Source organism: Fundulus heteroclitus, chromosome 4 (assembly GCF_011125445.2).
Source record: "Fundulus heteroclitus isolate FHET01 chromosome 4, MU-UCD_Fhet_4.1, whole genome shotgun sequence".
Classification (NCBI taxonomy): domain Eukaryota; kingdom Metazoa; phylum Chordata; class Actinopteri; order Cyprinodontiformes; family Fundulidae; genus Fundulus; species Fundulus heteroclitus.
In genome coordinates, this window is record NC_046364.1 from 38,930,838 (window position 1) to 38,950,885 (window position 20,048).

A 20,048-nucleotide genomic window follows, 5' to 3' on the forward strand; every position below is an offset into this window, starting at 1 on the left:
ACCATGTAGTGTACATTCGGGGTGGCTTATATACAAATAAAAATTGTGCATTAAGGTGGTACCAGGTAAGGAACAACAGTGAGGTAGTGAGATAACTATAGAGCTGAAGTCGCTTATTTAACAGGATTTGTGCACAGGGTTTTGCACAGGTTATTGCGCAGGGTATTACATAGTAATTGCACTCTAGTTATTGCACGGTTATTAAAGTTATAGCGCTGAGTGTTTGTCCTGAGTGTCTCTGTGTGGCCCTGTGGTGGACTGGCGACCTGTCCAGGGTGGACCCAGATGGGCACCGGCCCTCTGGGTACAGACAACCTACAGCCACAAACCTCAGTGTTTTGTTGGGATTTTATAACAGACCAACACAGCATAGTACACAAGAAAGAAGGAGAGTGACAGATTTATATGAATAAAACTTTATGGGACCACCTCTCATTGCGATTGAAGCAGGGAGTCTTTTGTTGCATGCCCTCCACCAGGTTTGTACACCCAGAGGACTGGTTATGCCTATTCTTTGCAAAAATGGAGAGCTTCTTCAAACATCTTTCACATCTTGTCACAGATTCTACTTTGGGTTTGGGCCTGGACTTTAACTAGGCCATTCTAATCGATGAATACGCTTTGATCTAAGCCAGGCATGGCCCGCTCCACTCCTTCAGGGCCGGTCTCCTGCATGTTTTAGATCTGACCCTGCTCCAATACATCTGATTCAAATGAATGCTTTACCTTCTCAGTCTTCCACGGGGGTCCGCAGAGGACCACCGGTTAAGCGCTCATTAGGTTCAGCTGTGTTGAAACAGGACAACACCTGAAACATGCAGGACACCGGACCTAGAGGACTGACTTTGGCCACCATTCAAAACCATTTCTACTGGAAGCTGAACTTCCCACCATGCAGGTGTTTTTCCTAGTATTCATCAACTCTGACCAATACCATTCTATCCCTGCTGGAGAAAATAGTACAACATGACGCTGGCACTTCTTTGTATCAACTTGAAGATGCTGAATTCAGGCTGATGTGTAGTTTCCGTCACACAGATGTTTGCAGATGGGCCAGAAAGTTTCAACTTGTTCTCATCTGATCAGAGAGCCGTTGTGCTGCGCCCTGTTCACTCACTGGCACTTTTCCGTAAAAGCGACATCTGTGGAGTGCACAGCTAACAATTGTCCTGAAAATGGATTCTCCCACCTGAGCTGTGGCTCTTTGCACCTCCTCCAGAGTCATGGATGGGTGAGTGAGAAGCTGGACGTCAAACTGCATGGTAAAATACTGTCAATCGGCTACTACTGCAGCTGCTGATGAAGGTGTGATTACCACCATTGCATAGGCCAGTCTCTGCTTGAAAATAATTTATTTCACAATCACATTTTCCAAATCTCTTATTGCTTCTAACTTTGTAACATAATTCCAGCAGCATGTGTGACAATCGGACAAACAGGCATGTAAAAAGGATCCAACCTCAAAATGAAGCTTTCTTTGTGCATGGGCAGGAAAGCGAAGCGACAGCATGAATCAATGTTATTTTTAATTAAATACACCTTACACGTTTCATGAAGCATGGCGTTATATGTGCTTGGACACACTCATGGACTTATAAAAAAATATAAAACAGCTCCTGCTATATAACGATAAACCTACCGCGGCACTGCTTCTCATCAAGATGTACGCCGGTTGTTAAACTGCTCCTGCTGTTTATCGACTAAACAGAACCGCGACTGTGCCGACGTTGGATTTATGAGATCATTTGCATGGCCTGATGAGGCAATGAAGGGCTTCTCTGTGCGCGGTCCGTCACGGTAAAACCAGTTTAAGCAAAAACTTATTTATTCATTTAAAGGACGTCTTCCTTTGTCTTCAAATATCAAGGCAGACTTTGAACCTATTTCAGTAACAGAGCTAATAATTCTAAACTCATGAAGAATGTGTTACATTGTTATGCTTATATGTGCATCTCACTGTCCCGTTTCGTCGCATCACATTATTAGAAATCAAATATATATATTACAGAGCAGTTCATTGTACGGGTTCGGTTGTCCCGCTGCGTTTCAGTTCGACCGGTCCTGAGCCCGAGCCGTGTTCAGCCCCAGCCCTCCCTCTGTGTGTTCTCCAGTATCTCTTCATAAAGCCAGCTCTGGGTGAACTCCTGACTCTTGTCCATCAGCTGGAACAGTCGAAGATACTCCGCTGGATACACGTTGCCGGTCAGGATGTCCTCTGGCAAGCCCAGCTCTGATAACAGCTTACTCCCGCTATCAGGTGACCAGAGACTAAAAAAAAAAAAAAGCAACAACAAAAAAGCAACAAAACTGTCACAGGGATGTTAATGTGCCAGAGGCTTTTCAAGTAGGGCTGAACGATTTTGGAAAATAATCTAATTGCGATTTTTTTTCTTGATATTGCGATTTAATGCAATTTTTTTTCCAGTTTAATTTATCATGTCTTTTTAAACATATACAAACAACAAATCAATTTGTTTCCTCGCTGTGCAGATTAGTTGCTAAAAGACCTACAGCATCTAAACACAGAGCAGAAATGATTGCGCTCTGCCTACAATATGTTTCAACCAAAATTGCAATTTTGACTTTTCTCTGCGTTAACCACAAGCAACAAAAATGGCGTCTAAATAAATACGTTTGTAAACAAGGACTATTTAAAACAAGAACTTTTAATGGTTCTATAAATCAGAATATTATTCAAGAGAAAAGCTTTTAGTTGATTTGGACATCAATCCTTGTTGAACATAAAGGTAAACCAACAAGCAAGTCTATGTATTAAACTGATTGACCTGTACTTAATGCTATGTATGATTATATAAACTCTAAAACAAGTAATACATTTAAATTATCTCACTGCTGCAACTGTCTTCCCTTCCATGAGGAGGCAAACCCACTTTAAACATTTTACCAACACCTAATGGACGCGTCTAATTCCCTAATTGTTACATAGCCAAAAATTGCAGACTCTGCGATTTGGAAATTGCGTTTTTTTAAATCGCGATTATATTGAAAATGCGATTAATTGTTCAGCCCTATTTTCAAGCTGCACGGGCAACGCCAGCGCTAGCTTTGCTCCATTTTCAACCTGCTTACTTGAGCCTGTCGATGAGTTTGACCTTCCTTTTGGCCAGACACTGTTTGACCATCATCAGCAGAGTCGAAGCGTTGGAGGGAGTGAGGCCTGCGGAGAAGAGGTCGGCGCGCGGACGCAGGCGGACCAGGCACAGGTGGTCGTTGGGAAACTGCGGCGAGAACCGGGCCAGACGGCGCATTAAAAACACTTTTGGTCATCTTAATATAATTGCTGTTAATGGACTCGCTCTGTTACCTTGCCCTTGGAGCTAGGCACACTCTGCCTTGAAGACACAATAAATGACTCCCAGGGCTCCTGAAGAGACAGATAAGGAGGTTGAGGAACGACAGAGCAACAAACATTCTCCTCTTTCCGAGCCGATAAGGTGTTGCAGGCGTGGCTCGGTCACCGCTATGAAGCGTTAGTATCGAGGTTTTAAAAGGTTACAGTTTAAAGACTGCTGAAATGTTTCTGTCCTTGATCGTTCTTAGCTTTTTTAGAGCTGTACGGAGTAACGCTGCCTCCCCCTGCCCCACTTACTGCTGGATGTGGCAACCAATAATGTAACGTCGAATAACATAATGATAACATAACACGTTTGGCCAAATGTCGTAAAACCAACAATGTAATGATTCATCAACTATATTGTCACTAATCGTTTTACACTATAGGCCCCATGATCGTTATTCTAGCAGATTCCACTGAGGGATCAAGCTGCCAAATGCTCTTCACAATTAGTTAGTTAAATAGCAGTTATCTGTGCATGAAGTTATGTATTTACAGGTTTAAGGTAATTAAATGGAGTCTGAATCAAAATTTTGTACAAAAGACTTCAAGTTGGATCTTAAAAACCATAATATTGGTGAGTGCTGCACAGTGAGTATCCCTGAATGACTGAGTATAATACCTATGCCATCCTATATACCTATTATTGATCAAACTGCACAGGAAATGCAAAAAATTTTTTCATTTGCAAATAAAAATGTTAATTGTATGTGTTACACAAGTATGCTGATTTTATTACATCTTCAAAACATATTTTTACTGCTACACAGTGACATAATGACTTCCTATACTATTAGCAAAACGTAAATATCACTGGTTAAAAAAAAAAAACGTTCTTACTTTATTGGCATGTTATGGTTATCGGCTTCATTACATTTAAAATGGCCCAAAATTATAACTTTATTAGCAGGTAAATGGGCGTTTATTATTGGTTGCACACTGTGGACCAGCTGGCTGAAAAAAGGTGACTATGCTTGTCCCTGGTTTACAATACAGACTAAATTCAGCTGTTGTGAAAACTAAGAGCACCACTGATCTTTCTTATTAAGGTAATGCTGGTTTTGAACTACGGTTGGCTTTGGGCAAGAAACCGACTGCTAGCCTGAATAATTAGGCAACTAACACTGACTTACTGTATGTGTGTTACAATATATAAATACAAGCTATAGAAAATATTATTACTATAGCGTTAATGATCATTTTATTAGGGAGCAGTGGGAATTTCTTTTTGTTTGAAATAAATCAGACCAAGTTACACTCTTTGTTCTATAATGTTTAGGTTAATACAGAGATTGCAGCATCATTATGGAGCCATAGTATTTTTATTCAGGCTGTCAAACAGTGGCTCGTCGGTAGAAACGAGAAGAGCAGAATCACTAAAAGGAGATCTCAGTGTAATGTGCTTGTACCTTGTGCAAAAGTTCAATATCACAAGCCATCTGCCAGAGGACACCAAAGGCTCTGTAGTACCTCATTTCACCTGGAGGTGACACCAGTTTCTGACAGGGGTTAAACATTTTACACAATCATTAGATCAGTGAAGAACACAAGCTCATCATCAAGAACAAAACGTAGAAATGTTTGGTTAAAAATCTGCACCAAATGTGAAAAGGACAGGTGTGAATGTGTTTAATCAACTAGTGAATGATTTACCCTGTACTCCTTCTCACTGATGAAGAGGTTGAGCTCTATCCTTCCATATCTGAAGACAGACAATCGCTCAAACAGGGCGTAAACCGTCTTCAGCAGCATGCCCCGCTCGTTCCGCTGGGGCAGGATTCCCACCACCTTCACAGGGACGTCTGGAGAGACACACAAATACACACGTTAACACGTTCTCCTCAAGATCCTGTGTGCATTTTATTTTATTTTTTTTCTTTTTTGTCAAAACTGAGAACTTTTATTGCGTTTCTACCGAGTACGGACTCGCATTGTCAAGTCCGTTCTTGGCAAGAACACCGGAAGTACGGACTTGGAGAGAACGGGAGCACGCAGAACGTATCTCTGTGTATTGGAACAGAAGCGTACTCATGACATCACCACATGCAGCTCGTCTGGACCTGCATTTCACCTCCTGTTATTAGTAGTCTTTAGATGATAATAAATTATTACTTATATTAATCATAAAATGAAATGATTGTATGAATAATGTATTCATTGCTGAATGCAAGAGGTAATATTTTATCTTAGATAAATTATAATTTAAGTTCTTTAGCCTTTTTAAACATAGAAAACTATTTTTTACACAACACCATATTTTATTAAAAACAATAATATTTTTAATATCTAAAATTAATTAATTCAGCAGCCATTGTCTGTACACATGTGGATGATGTTGAGTATCAAATAACATACCGCCTACTAGTGGCATGGCAGGGAAATTACACCCATTTTTAGTGCATTGATGTGGTATGCACAGGGCCTTAATGTCGCCTACGCTTTACAATACCTTTGCTTCAATTTTGTTTGAAAAAAATCAATTAGAAACTGTACATAAACTTATTGAAAACAGAAAAGAACCAAACACAGTGTTTAAGGAAAGCTCAAAGTTAATGGATTTGGAATTCATTCTATCTAAAAGTTAGTCTCTAGGAAACTCTGCACCCAGTGACTTCTGGTGACTATGCAGTTTGTTTCTCCTCACCGTCGGTCCAAGCCGCCTCTGATATCCCCAGGTCAGTGAACAGTTTATCAGTAAACATGGTCGGAGCTTTCACACTGCCACTACCGATGGGGTCGAGCCTAAAGTAGTCACAGTGAAGCACTTCCAGCTGACCATCAAGGCGTTCCTCCATCTCCTGAAACATAAATCAGTCATCATTGATCTTAACTGCAAAAAAATTTAATTTCTATTGAAGATAAAACGTGCTAATAATTAGGTATCTTTAAAACAGGGGAAGCCCTATGCAAAAACAGAAAGAATGAGACCCTCAGAGGAAGTTATTTACCTGGAGATCAGGTAAGAAGGTCTTGTCTCCCTCAAGAGCAACAACTCTCTGAGCTCCAGCATTAAGCAGAGCTCTCGTCAACACTCCAGGACCTACAAGCAGGTGATGCAAAACGAAATTTACAGTAAACATTGCGCAAAATCTTGTTGAACATTACAAGACAGCTCCACGGCTCCTCACCTGGGTTGCATTCGAAAATAACTGACTTGGAATCCTGCAAGTCCGGCCCCAGATGCTGTGCGACCGCGTTGGCCAGGTCTGGATCGACTATGAAGTGTCTGGTTTTTTTACAAGCCTGCGCACGGCGTACGTTTTCCTCCACCTCCCCGAGATCCAGATAGTCGTACCGGCACAGAGGACGAAACTGGCCCTGCAAGAAAGACGTTCATATGTACACGCTGTGATCAACCAAACAAATATTAACAAAAGGTTGAATAGAATAAGTCACTTTGTAATTGTACTTTTGGCCCACAATTAGATTTTTTTGACCTATTCATGAAAGATATCCAAGCTGAAATATCCCACCATTTCATTCTATGAACACATGAACCCATAAAATGTAGTTTGATGTATTTTTTTTCCAAGCTTATTAATAATCAGATAAGATAGGGATGCATAAAAGAGGATAACCTTGTATTTCCTGTACTTTTGGTTAGACTGTAAACAACTACCTCTATAAAAAACTGATAAAATATTTTATACATATGCATAAAAACTGAATTTGCCATCAAAAATCTAACTAGAGTATCTCTAAAGGAGAGCTCTGGATTGTGGATGGCATGACTTTTAAAAAATATGTAAAAAAAGAAAAAAATAAGCCTGGACTCTAGTAAAGAAAAACAAACAGCCAACCTGTACAGCTGCTGCAGACAGGTTCCTGTGTACCAGCGCTGACGATGGCGAAGTCCTCTCTGAACCTGGATGATGCAAACTGTGACCTAGGGAGGGCCGGCCAGGACCCAAAGAGTCAAGGCTGTAGGCCCTTTTAGGAAAGACGGGGCCCCCAGGGACACAGGCAGTCGGGGCCAGCACTGCGTTTCGCAAGCATGATCTTCTTCTAATGGTTTGGCAGCAAGAGGAGCGCAGCATCAACTCCAACGCTCTATAAATCTGGGTTGACATGGTGGATCAGTAGACATGAAGCGCGACGGATGGTGGAGGAGAGACCAGAAATTTGAGAAATGTCACCGCCTAAAGAGAAAAGTGGAAAGACAAGTAAAAACTGGTTTTAATGTGTGCACATGTTAGCACATGTTAAATCCATTTCTCAGACCTACCAGATTAAATAATCCATTTAAAGCATCAGCTTATTATACAGTTCTAAATAATACTTACATTACCATTATTGATGTAACTTTGGATGAATAAGTTAAGATGAATGCAATTACAGCTGCCAAAACACTAATGTTCTAAAGTCAGTACATGCTGTTCTGTTAGCAGGGTTGCTATTTTGAAGGATGCGCAACTTCTCAGAAACATGTTGATTTTAATGAGGGTGCACCGTCCAGCGCACACACTGTCGCCATTAGCTTTAACTAAAGATGAAATAAACAGTTTATCAGCGTCAACTCACAACAACTTAAGTTAGCTTGCCTGGCTAGCCGTTCGCCTCCATCACCAGAGTGCTAAAGGAAAGGATGTTATCATAAAAACATTAGCATACCTCTCTGCAGACTGACTAGTATTTCTGATTCTGACGGGATCCGTGGGTCAAAACGTCGCCCTGTGTCTGAGATCGGCGGTAAAACTCGGTGACATTGAGCCGCATCCTGACCCTCTGCGAGAGATGTTTTTGCAACGCTCGTGGTGCTGCAGGCGCGTGATAATTACGTCACTCTGTAACGACAACCACCGCGGTTGTCATCTTTTGGGTGGCAAGTTATGCCAAAGCAACACGGAAGTTTACGAACTTACATATTTCGATGCAATATTTATTCGTTTATTTTAGAACTAAAACAGCGAGAAGTGGGAGAAAAATAAATTGAATTTACCTTACTCTACCTCTGAAAACAACAACAACAACAACAACATAAATAGCCCACTCTTGGTTACTTACAGATCTAAAAAAATAAATCCAAAATTATTATTATTATTTCTTTATGAATATCATACACAGCAATACAGTTACACCGATCTAGTCACTTATATTTTATGTTTGCAACAGCGGTTACGCAGAGCACACACAGCAGCTAGTGATGAGCAAACACAGAAAAACATAGAACAAGTGCCAGCCAAGCCAAGTCTGCAATTTGGAAACATTTCAAACTTGATACACCAACAGGTCCAACTGCAACATGCAGAATCTGCAATGCATAAGTTCCAAGGGGGTGATAAGGTTGGAAAATTAAACACCACAAACTTCAATAAGCACCCCCAAGAGCACCACACTGAACTTTTTTTTAACAATATTTCAAACCTGATAACTTCCATCACATGGCAAGGCATACGGTTTATTCATTCAACAGTATTATCGGATCGGTATAGGGTATTGGCAGATATGCTTAGCCCAGGTATCGGTATCGGATTGGATCGGGAAAAAATGGATCTGTACATCTCTAGTAAAAACACATGAGAATAATAATCAGTCGGTTTGTTTTACTTTTTTTTATTATTGTTGTAGGCTGTTAACAAATGGACATGAGAGCAAACATGAGTGTCCTCCTTCAACAGCCGATACCTGATTCACTGAGTCAGGAGTATGAATTGCATGCTTAATGCTTTACCTTTGGTCATGGAAGAAATTTAGCTTAGTGAACCATTGCCAAAGTAAAACAGAACATTTGGAATAACATGGAATAACAGTCTTTCACAGAAATAAATAAAAAAGGAGGGGGTGAGTTATGAATAGTATAACATTTAAATACATAACTGAATTTATTAAATTAAAAAGTAAGGATGTATCTATCCTAATTAGACAGCAGCTATGGATTTGCTTCCAATATTAAAATGTTTAATAACATATTTAAAGACTATGAAATAATGAAACAAAACTGTCTTCCTAATGTTTTCCTTGAAGCGGAGCAAAAAATGCCACTCACAATATGGCGGAGACGGTGACATACGAGTTTGAATCGTCACATCTTTGCAACCAATCAGAAGCTTGAGGAAGTCTTTCTGCAAACACAAGATCGATATTGCAATAATTTAAGAAAAACAGGACGAGTTTTGATACAATTCACAATTCATTAGAATAACACAATGCATATAAAATATGACAACATGTGCCATGATATAGAATCTCGTTGCCTTGCACAAACGGTCGCTGTTGTCACGTTCCGTTAGCATATTAGCTCAGTTTGGCTACGGAAGTAGACGGAGCTGCGCTGTGAAAAAGCGCAGCGTGCAGCTCAGCCCTTCATTGTGACGGACTCGGGAGAGTGCAAAGGTGTCGCAGTAAGTTTCTTGTGTCTGTCTGATTGTCTTCTGGTGCCATGGCGCGGGTAGAAACAACCCCCAACAGACCTTACCACCTGGTCATCTTCGGAGCCTCTGGCTTCACGGGGCAGTTCGTGGTGGAAGAAGTGGCCCGGACGGTGTCCGAGGGTCCCAACGGGAACCTGAAGTGGGCCGTGGCTGGCAGGAGCAAGCAGAAGCTGGAAAAAGTTCTGGAGCAGGCCGCTGGAGCCCTCAGTATGTATCTGTATCAGTCACTGTGGTTGTGCAGGTTGTTTCTGATGGGGCCCGGGGTAACTATTAGTTCGTTTTAGGTTTATTTCAGACAATTAGAGAGCGTTTTAGCTGCTGAGGCTGGCTTGAATTAGAGATATTGCTTAACTCAAGATGATGAAGCAATTCATCCAGGGTTAGGCGACCAGTTGGACATGACTTTGACCCTATTGTAAAGTGTACTTCAGTGGACAGATGAAAGAAGGATAAAGGACACATGTGAGATAAAGCACAGCTAAACAGCTTTACTGTCTTTGTTGCTTCTTATTACAAACTGTTATCACAGATTTGGGCAGAAAGATATGAACTTTATTTCCCAGATTGCAATCTCTTAAAAATAGCAATTAAGTCCACCTATAGCTGGCTGTAACATCAGTTTCTAAACCAATCATATGTATTATAACTGTGGCCAGACACTGTTCAGTGGTAAATAAAAGCGTCATTTTGCTTTATATATATATATATATATATGGCCCTTTTTCCTGAGGGCAGATCATCTGGAAAAGTGCGTTTTACTTCAGTATCTCAATTCACTAAGTGAAATATCATATGTTTTCAAGCCTTTATTTCTGTTAATTATGATGTTTTTTTTTTCTGCTTACAGCCAATGAGAACACAACATTAAGTTTCTTACAACGTTAGGACTTTACATCAAACCCAAAAAAATAAATGAATACGAAAATATGGGTTAATAAAAATAATGTTTAACAGTTGCTTTATGGTTCTTCTTTTGAAAAATTACTTTTAATCTGACAAACCAGCAACACCCAAACTTATATTGTAATTTATTGAATAAGATCTATCTATAGTTGCAAATTATGCTATTTTTAATAACTGCACAGTATTTCTTCTTATATTGTAAATTTGCCCTTTCTGTACTGTCACATATTCTCTTTTTCTGTTTTTATTCGTTTTTTTTTTTTTTTACCCTCATGTGTGTATATGATCTGCATCCTTCCATTTGCCTTTCACTTTGCTGCTGGTATGCATGCATTTCTATTATTCTGTTCTATGTAATGATCTAGCAAGAGGTTAATGTACTCCTTTAGCTTTTATTTAATTTCACATCTTGTTTTACCTGACACACCATAGGCAGACCTTATTATTAAGCATTAAGTATTGGTCTCGCTAGGGTCCGTGTGGAACCTGTGCTAGCTGCCCTGCTGGTTTGGTGAGCACGTCCTCCATAGAAAAATCCTATTCAGTTAATTAAAAAACAGAAATTGTATTGAGTTTAATGTAGTCATCACATGAAATTGTCGCTGGTGGACTAATGTTATCCAAACATGGAAAATCCAGTCCAATCCCAAATCTGGATCAGGGAGCTATTCTGCTGTCAAAGTTTCCAGAGGGTAAATCTCTGGTCCCCTCCTGTTCAACAGCTGATGGAACATACCAGCTCCCTGTACAGCCGTGTCTCTTCAACACACACACACACACACACACACACACACACACACACACACACACACACACACACACACACACACACACACACACTAATACAACAGATTGTCCTTCTACCCAGTGAATGCTCCGCACTGAACAAAAATGTGTCCTTTGCCTTGCAGACGCCTCAGACTGTTACAGTGTCATATTTAGAATAACTGCAAGGACTCACAAGACCTTGTCCAGTATAGTAGATGCGACCCGGCCATTATCTGCGCTTGTTTACCCAGTCTGCGCTGTTTCTCTTTCATTCACATTGTGTTTATTTTAAAACTGAAAACTGTGCCCACTGAAAACCACAGACAATTTCTTCGCATGCCTTTTCTTCTTGTTTTGTTCTTTAATAAGTTTCAGCGTTGCCAACTTCCGTCTCCTTGGACAATTATCTGTTCGTTGACGACGTTCAAGCATTCAACACATATTTGACTGTAATTCTCAGTATTTTTCATCTAATCCTGTATCTTTATCGCACTTTAGCCTTGAGCTTGAATGTCAATTTAACCGTGAATAAATTGTGGTCGCTATTTAAGTCAAAGCAATTCCTTTTTTTATTTTCATCTGCCCCACAGCTCAGCAGTAATGGTTTTATTGAATCTTTTATGAATCCTTTACATATCGCCTATTCTGTGAGCTGGTCAAATTGGCCTAAATTTGAATTTATTGTGCAAGTATGAAAATATATATTACATGTATATATGGGGTGCCATATTCAATGTGTGGGAGTTGCTTGTTCCATAGAAGAGAGCTACAGTATGTAAGGAAACTATAAAGTGCAAGATAAGGTGAGCTGAAACATTCATTTACTGGTCGAAATGCTAAAGAATAAAATAGTTATACAGACTTTTTAGTAAATGGCTGATCTATAAATATACCATTCATCTTGTTGTTTTGTTGCTTTTAAACATGAAGTTTAAATATTCTTCAAATTTGCTTGATTAATAAGCAGTGATAATATGCACAAACTGAACTGAAAATATGTTTGTTTTTTTTTAAATCTGCTTAAAATAAAAAAAAACATAAAAAAAAATACACGGGAAGACTGAAAACCAACACAACTTAAAAAGATTACAAGGAGTTTCAGTAAAAAACTGGGTTGCTTAAAATTTTAGCACTTTATAATCAGTGCCTCGCGTCCACCTCCTGATTCTTTAGCATTATAAATTCCTGTCCGGAAATGTTGGCTTGGACTAGATATTTGTATTTTATCGCCAAAAAAGGACACAAAAGCTTTGCTCTAATCAATCACTGTGTGAAAGAAGAATCCCACAATCATCCTAAACAGTGTCAATTTTCAGATGATTTGCATGTTTACCTTCTTACGTATATTGAGGGTGTGTTTTTTTTTTTATCCATTCTGCTTACGGCCGTGACCCAGAAGCACGGGCGAAGCTTTGATGGATCCCTTTTTAGTCTGAATCAAACTGTTTTCATCATTATTCACCTGCGCACCTGTTCACAGGTAAGCCGGAGCTTCGGACGGAGGTGGACGTGATCGTGGCGGATGTGGGAGAACCCGACTCCCTTGCAGCTATGTGCAAGCAGGCGGTGATCGTTTTGAACTGCGTGGGGCCGGTAAGTAGATGATTCCACAGAAACGGGCTCGTTTGTTACAGAGAACTTACTTCCATAACTTTGGCTCACAGCTGCGGCATGTTGGCATCTCCTTTTGGCATAAGCATAACTCTTCGTCTTGCCTGCCGGCTTTCTGTTTCCCTTTTCGTGTTGTGTCCTCTGTTGCTGGTGTCTGAAATGCACACAGGGCAAACGCGAAGCAGGCTTACTGACAATGAAAGCCACTGACTTCATCAGACAATAAGCCTTATTGTAACACGGCCAGAGTCGTTTTTACAGTAGCAGTGTTGTGTTTTTCCTCCACGATATTCCTCTACACTTTTTTAAAACGAGTTTAAACTTGGTTAAAACATTGAAATTACAATCACAGATTCTGCCTTTGTTTTCCAACTTGCTATATTTTCTATAGTCTGCATAAATGCGGTAGGATTGTTATTGCCCAGAGGGAAGGATCACATAATTTCTTATTTGTATTAGATGTTGTGGTTTCCAATGAACTCTGTGTGTTGGTTGTTAGGGACTGAAACTTGCTCTTCGAGTTCGTCTGTGTGGTCCAACTTGATTTGAACCCAAACAGACAACCTGCCAGATATTTATCACCTCAGACGGCCCTAAACATCCAATGAGCACCAGATCTGCTGATTATTATGAAAGGCCTCACAGACCTGCCCAGAAACGATTAATGATTTATTTAGTTTTAACTGTAAAAAGGAGGAGAAGAAATGTTTTCATTCTTAAAATGTCTCCTATTAATAATGGGGAAAATCTTTGGAAATAATCTGAACATTTAAATTTTTTTCATCTCTAATCCTATTACAATGCATTTTTATAATTCAAACATTAGTAAACTATTAAATGCCCTTACATGTATCAGTTTGAAATGTAGCAAAAGACAGCCTGTAGTTCTAGATTAGTGGTTAATTCTTGGTTGAGTGACAATAGCACATTGTCCTGTTTGTATATCTGGGGTCCAATGCCTTTTTTTAGTATTTGGGTAAAATACGTTCATCTAATCAGATTCCCAACAACTTTAAATGAGCTTACTGGTTTTATCACAACATCTGCAGATGACTGACATCAGCTGCTACCAATATTCATTGTCTGTAGTCAGTGCATTTAATAAAAAACCTTGAATTAATGATTTGTTTAATTCAGTTCACTTTATAAAGAGAAAATGTACAAAAATGTATTCTCAAGGCTCTTAAAAAATCAATTTGTAAATAGAAATCTTGATTAAATTCCATCCACTCATAGGCAAGGTATGTTCTTTTTCTAAATCAACACAAAGTGCTTTACAGGCATAAGAATATTGGATAAAAGTAAGAAATGTGAAAATACAGATAATAAAGTGGCAGCTGTGAGCAGTGGACTATGTATGTAGTTTTCTTCTCCATGCAGTTAAAATGAAACCATCCTTAAAGTTGTTCAACCACTGGACTGGCTCCGTTTCTCAAAGAATGGGTTCTAAAATTCTGCTATTGAGCTATAAGGCACTAAATGGCCATCGGCCAAAAACACATTTTTTAGTTGCTCGTCGAACTCTTCAGGGGTGAAGTTTTCCTAAATATTCTTGCCGTTTTTAATACTGCAGTTATTACATGCAGCTTTATTGTTAATATGATTATAAAGCCATATTACTACTAGATGTTACTGCTGTGATCGTTACAAGAAATCATTTCATCACTAGAAGAAAATGCATTTATTTCACGAGTAACCCAAGGGCAGCTGATGATAAGGGTTGACTAAGATGTTTTATATTGGAAGGTTAAAAGGGCTGCAGATTAATTTCTGTCCTGCTTTGTGTTTATAGTACAGATTCTTTGGCGAGGCCGTGGTCAAAGCCTGCGTGGAGAACGGAGCCCACCACATTGACATCAGCGGAGAGCCACAGGTAGGTTTATAGCTCTGACTTTATCTCGTTGCTCATTTCTTTATGTAGAGATCAGCTACTCTTAATACTTCAAGTTCCTTATTACACGCTTTTCATGAAATCCTTGAAGACCGTGTTATTGAATGAAACGGACATTTCTGTCTATAATCGACTTACGTGAGGCCTGCGTGGGTTTTGTCCTGCAGATGTCCTGACGTGGATCTTTGAAGCTGTTTGTGTTTGGATTAAATTGGAGACATGTTGGGTCTCATGCCGCAGCCAGTTAGGATGAAATTATCTCTAACTAGGCCCCATGACAGCAGCTGCTCTCTCTCTCTGTTGGCTCGTGTGCTTCATATCTTACTGACACACAAGCTAATTTAAGCTGTCTGTCTTTTAGTTCCTGAAATGATGTTCTTTTGATGATTTCTTATAGATTTTTTTTTTTTTTTTTTTTTGTCTGGACTGCCTTAATGTTCTTTGTATCCAATGACAGATCTTTAAAGGAAAAAGTTTTAAATTGAATACAGAATAAATTAAGTGTGCCTTTTTGTTTGTGCTGAACAGTTTTTGGAGGGCATGCAGCTGAACTACAGCAGCCAGGCGGCGGAGAAAGGGGTCTTCATTGTCGGAAGCTGCGGGTTTGACTCCATTCCTGCAGACATGGGAGTCCTCTACACGAGAGATCAGTTCAGGGGTACGTGTGAGCGAACTGATCTGCATATGTACGAATGCGGTGGATTTATAGGTAACATGCTGACTGTGAAAGTGTGGTCGACGTGTTTGTCAACAGGTACCCTGACTGCTGTGGAGAGCTTTCTGACAGTCAGCTCAGGACCTGAGGTAAGTCACTACGTTACCCATAAATGTAGAAACTGGGGGAGCTTGTTCCTGATCATTTTCTCTGTTGCCTGTCTTGTTAGAACCCTGGCTGCTTTGCCCTTTAACAGCATCTGTGTGTTTGTCTCTTTCTGTTTCTGTCAGGGCGGGTGTATCCACGACGGGACGTGGCAGTCGGCCATCTATGGCTTTGCTGACAGCCAGAAACTCCAGAGTCTAAGAAGGAAGTTTAATCACAAACCTCTCCCCTCTGTTGGCTCAAAGCTGCGACGCAGGTACAGTGAGCGATCGTTTTAATTTAATTTTCTTTTAAAATGTTATGCTCAGACGAAAAACGCCTCAGTTCTTGTATGTATCCGTCCATTCAACAAGTATTCATAGTCTATTTGTCAGGCTACAACCACAAACCTCAACTTATTCTATTGAGTTTTCAGTCCTACCTCCATTACTCTGAGGCTGCTAAATAAAATACAGGGCAACTGGTTGCCTTCGGATTATTGTATAGAGTCCATCTGTGTGTAATTTGGTGTCATCAGTGTTCTGTGAAGGCCTTGGAGGTTTATTAGTGAACATTAGGGAACAAAGCGGCCAAGTCGGGCAGGAAGTTGTGGAGAAGTTTAAAGGACGGTCGGGTTATAAAATCACTGTGAAAATGCCCTACAGTGAAACACAGTGGCGGCAACTTGTTGCTGTGGGAATGCTTTTCTGCAGCAGTAAAGATTAATGGGCCATTCCTGGAAGAAAACCTGTCAGAGGTTGCAGAAGAGTTGAGAACTGGGGCAGTGGTTCACCTTCCAGCCAGACACCGGCCCTAAACATGCAGCTAGAGCTAGGATGTTTTCCATCAAAGCCTGTTAATCTGTCAGAATGGTCCAGTCAAAGTCCAGACCTAAATCTAATTGAGAATTTGTGTCCACAGATGCTCTTCATCTAAGCGGACCGATCTTAAACTAGCTTATAAAATAGGACCGGCAAAAAAAAAAAAAATAAAGTATTTTTGAGCATAGCTAGTAAAAACAGCGCCCAGCTGACTTGCAGGTGAATGCAACTTTGTGTTGGTCTGCCACATAAAATCAATAGAAGAGGCCTATAGTACTGTAAATAACACAATGAACCAGCTCTGAGCATATTTTCATTCCAGTGAAGCTGACTTAGTAATAGAAAATACTTTTTATCGTCGCATAGTTAAAAGTTGTACTTTTGCTAAAATGAGGTTATTCCACCTTAGGCTTCAGCTTAAAACGTAATATTTATTGAAATTGTGTTCCTTCTTTACTGAACAAATGGAGGGCAGAAGATAAAGCTGGCAGGGTGAAAATACAAGTTTTTTTTTTCTTTCTAAAATTTCTCTTATTTTTGTGTCTGTAGGGGAGCATTGTTCTTCAGTAATGAGATCCAGCAGTACGCAGTACCCTTCATGGGTTCTGATCCCTCGGTGGTGAAAAGAACCCAGCGTTTCCTGACAGAGGAACAGCAAGCCTCACCGGTCAGTGCTGAGCCCACAGGACAGCCACTTAGTATTAAATAAAACACATTTTGGGTTTAAATTCTTAACACAGCATCAGTTTTTCTTTAGCACATTTAAAAAAAAGATCTTGGTAATATAAGCGCTCATCTAAATGACTTCCCCTATCGATCCCAGGTCCAGTATGGAGCCTATGCTGGAATTGGAGGTATTGGGAATATCATCAAGATGATGTTTGCTGGCATGATGTTCTGGTTCTTGGTCAAGTTCAGTTTTGGACGCAACCTGCTCATAAAGGTAAATGAGGAAGATGCATTACACAATGCCTAAATCATGTAACTCTGTGGGGGTTTTTTTTATGCTAATCTGGTCATTTCTCTGTTCAGCATCCCGAGTTTTTCTCCTTTGGAATGTTCTCCAAAGCCGGCCCAACTAGGAAGCAGGTGAAATATGAATTAAACCACTATTTGTTTAAATGGGTGAAGAAGACCTCAATTAAATAAAGATACATTTGTCATGTGTTGGGTTCTCTTGTTAGATGGAGGGATCCTCCTTCCAGTTCTCCTTCTATGGTGAGGGCTACACAGACGAACAGGACCCCAGCCAGGGAAAACCCAATGCCAAGATCCGCACTCTCGTTCAGGGACCAGGTAACAGGCTTTTAAAAAAAAAAAAAAAACTGGTATAAATGGGTGATTAACGTCCTTCTAATGAGTAAACCTCATCGCCTTTAATCCTTTGTTATTCAGAGGCTGGCTATGTGGCCACGCCCATCGCCATGGTGCAAGCTGCGCTAACGATCCTCAACGAACCTGCAGCTTTGCCCAAGAAGTGAGTTTCCCACCTAACAATCTGTTTCCTTCTGTTTCTCACTTGGACTTTCCAAGAAAATGAAACTAGAACTAACATGATTGGAAGTTTAGTATATTTTGTAGTGTTAAGGGAAAAGGATCAGTATCAAAACTGCTATAGTTTTCTCCAAATATAAAGGTTTGAAAGATTTTGTTGAAGAAAATGTGGCCAAACTATATTATGTTTAAAACCAAGTTGTTTGTAGATCTGTAAAAGTTTGAAAAATGCAGAAAGACCGACATGTTTTTAATCAAGCTAGGCTCCATTTCTGCTTTTTTCTTTTATATAAAGCCTTTCAAAGTATTTTAAAGGAGCAATAAGGGAAGTTTCACCACTAGGTGGGCTGTTGTAACCTGACAACAGCCAGCTGCATGTATCGCTCCGCCTAGCTCCACTCACATACATGTGAGTGGAGCTAGGCGGAGCGAGACATACAGCTGGCTGTTGTCAGGTTAGGGCTGTTAGGGCTGTTGAGCACCGTCTGTAAAACAAAACAAGATGCTCAGAGTTAAACTGGAGCTCTAAAAATAATGAATTAATGCTTATTGTTCCTTTTTAAACATTGTTCAAAGCAAAATGATTTACTTTTAGTGAAACTGGTGACTTTTTCCCTAAACTATATTTTGCTTGTCATTTGTTTTCCAGAGGAGGGGTTTATACTCCAGGAGCTGCGTTCGCTAAAACCACGCTCATCGACCGCCTCAACAAACATGGCATCCAGTTCTCTGTCATCTAAAACTCGTTTCCCATCCGATGTTGCAGCTTTTTTTTTTTTTCTTTTTTTTTGTGTGAGCATTTACCAACATCCAGAATAACAACCGGGAATTTTTTCAGCTTTATAATAGATTTTTTTCCCTTTTTTTTTATTATTAAAACTCCTGTTTAAGCTTAAAATTAGTTTTTGGTGATGTTTTCCACGTTTGATCCTTTGACGCAGCCAGAACCTCTCCAGACTCACTTTCAGCTCAACTGTACGGTTAAGATCTTGCTTGCAACACGAGTTGTTGGTGTGTTCCCCAGTCTAGGACAGTAGGAGAATTGTTGCACATTAACAGGTTTTGCATGGTTGTCTGCTAACACGATTACAGCTAATAAACAATTCAGGACTTCATTTTGTTCACTTCATGCCTCTGGACACAGATAATAAAGAGAAAAGTAATATTTTATGCGCATCAGTCAACCCGATGTAAAAAGCCTTCAACAGAATCAAAGGACCAAAGAAAAGTTTCTTGACTATTGAATTAGTTTTCTTGATCAATGTCTGCCTAATTGTTCACCACCATACTGGTTCTAGTTGAATGGAAACATGTTAAAGCACTTACCAGTTATTGCTCACAGATTATATTAATGTGTAGATAGAGGACTAGTGGGGTAGAAGCCTCTGCAATACAGCTTAAACAAAAAATAAATCATAAACACACATTTTCATGTTTAAGTTCTTTGGTTTAAAGCTATTAATGGAGCTGCAACAGTAATACTTTTGGGATGTTTCTTTAAACGCAGTGGAGTTTCCAGTTTTAGTCTGTTTGTGCAAATAGCATGAAATGCTTAATCAAACTAAACAGATGTTCTAAAGTGTTCAATAAATGTTGCTCTGTACATGCAAAGTAGGATCTCTCTCTCTCTCTCTCTCTCTCTGACCCATTTTAGCAGTTTGTGCTCGCTTCAGGCTGCATTCTGACCTTTTTGTTTTCGGTTTGTATCACTTTGTGTCCGCTTCATAAATAAAGCCAAATCTGCAGAAACACTATGAAAGGCTCCATCTTTAACATCACTGTATGTGTGTGTGGGGGGGGAGAAGCAGTAATTCACAAAAGCTGCTTCAGTTTTACACAACTGGTGAATAATCTCCAACAGTGGATATTATTCAGTTACATTATAATGTTCCCGCATTTTAGACAGGTTGTCGCATCTCAGTGAATTAGAATAAAGTTAATTTAGCGAATGAAAAGCTCAAATTTAGATCATAAGAACACTTTAATATTTCACAACACCCATGGAGATGCTGATTTTCTTTTCCAGGACTTGGCT

General features: G+C 39.8%; 2 protein-coding genes across 2 annotated transcripts; one reads left to right on the forward strand and one right to left on the reverse strand.

Moving 5' to 3' along the window:
• Window positions 1-1,505: 1,505 nt before the first annotated feature.
• Window positions 1,506-8,131, reverse strand: tfb2m (transcription factor B2, mitochondrial). The gene is made up of 10 exons (XM_012881540.3): window positions 7,967-8,131; window positions 7,156-7,494; window positions 6,484-6,673; window positions 6,304-6,395; window positions 6,000-6,153; window positions 5,009-5,157; window positions 4,765-4,854; window positions 3,326-3,385; window positions 3,091-3,239; window positions 1,506-2,268 (listed from the first exon to the last, which is right to left on the reverse strand). The coding sequence occupies exons 2-10, from the start codon at window positions 7,423-7,425 to the stop codon at window positions 2,079-2,081; spliced, it is 1,344 nt and encodes a 447-aa protein (XP_012736994.2). The 5' UTR covers window positions 7,426-7,494; window positions 7,967-8,131; the 3' UTR covers window positions 1,506-2,078.
• A 1,284-nt stretch (window positions 8,132-9,415) lies between these two features.
• Window positions 9,416-19,767, forward strand: LOC105939399 (saccharopine dehydrogenase-like oxidoreductase). The gene is made up of 12 exons (XM_012881529.3): window positions 9,416-9,933; window positions 12,878-12,990; window positions 14,801-14,881; window positions 15,428-15,557; window positions 15,654-15,703; window positions 15,845-15,975; window positions 17,069-17,186; window positions 17,343-17,462; window positions 17,552-17,608; window positions 17,704-17,815; window positions 17,915-17,996; window positions 18,663-19,767. Exons 1-12 carry the CDS (start codon window positions 9,735-9,737, stop codon window positions 18,751-18,753), a joined length of 1,284 nt encoding a protein of 427 aa, XP_012736983.2. The 5' UTR covers window positions 9,416-9,734; the 3' UTR covers window positions 18,754-19,767.
• The last annotated feature ends 281 nt before the right edge of the window (window positions 19,768-20,048 follow it).

Coding starts and splice junctions, on each gene's coding strand:
- tfb2m (XM_012881540.3), bottom strand. CDS start 7,425: ATGTCAACCCAGATTTATAGAGCGTTGGAGTTGATGCTGCGCTCCTCT. Junction 5,158..5,999: donor AGAGGCGGCTTGGACCGACG/GTGAGGAGAAAC, acceptor GTGTCTCTCCAG/ACGTCCCTGTGAAGGTGGTG. Junction 2,269..3,090: donor AAACTCATCGACAGGCTCAA/GTAAGCAGGTTG, acceptor TTTTTTTTTTAG/TCTCTGGTCACCTGATAGCG.
- LOC105939399 (XM_012881529.3), top strand. CDS start 9,735: ATGGCGCGGGTAGAAACAACCCCCAACAGACCTTACCACCTGGTCATC. Junction 9,934..12,877: donor GCAGGCCGCTGGAGCCCTCA/GTATGTATCTGT, acceptor ACCTGTTCACAG/GTAAGCCGGAGCTTCGGACG. Junction 17,187..17,342: donor AGGAACAGCAAGCCTCACCG/GTCAGTGCTGAG, acceptor TATCGATCCCAG/GTCCAGTATGGAGCCTATGC.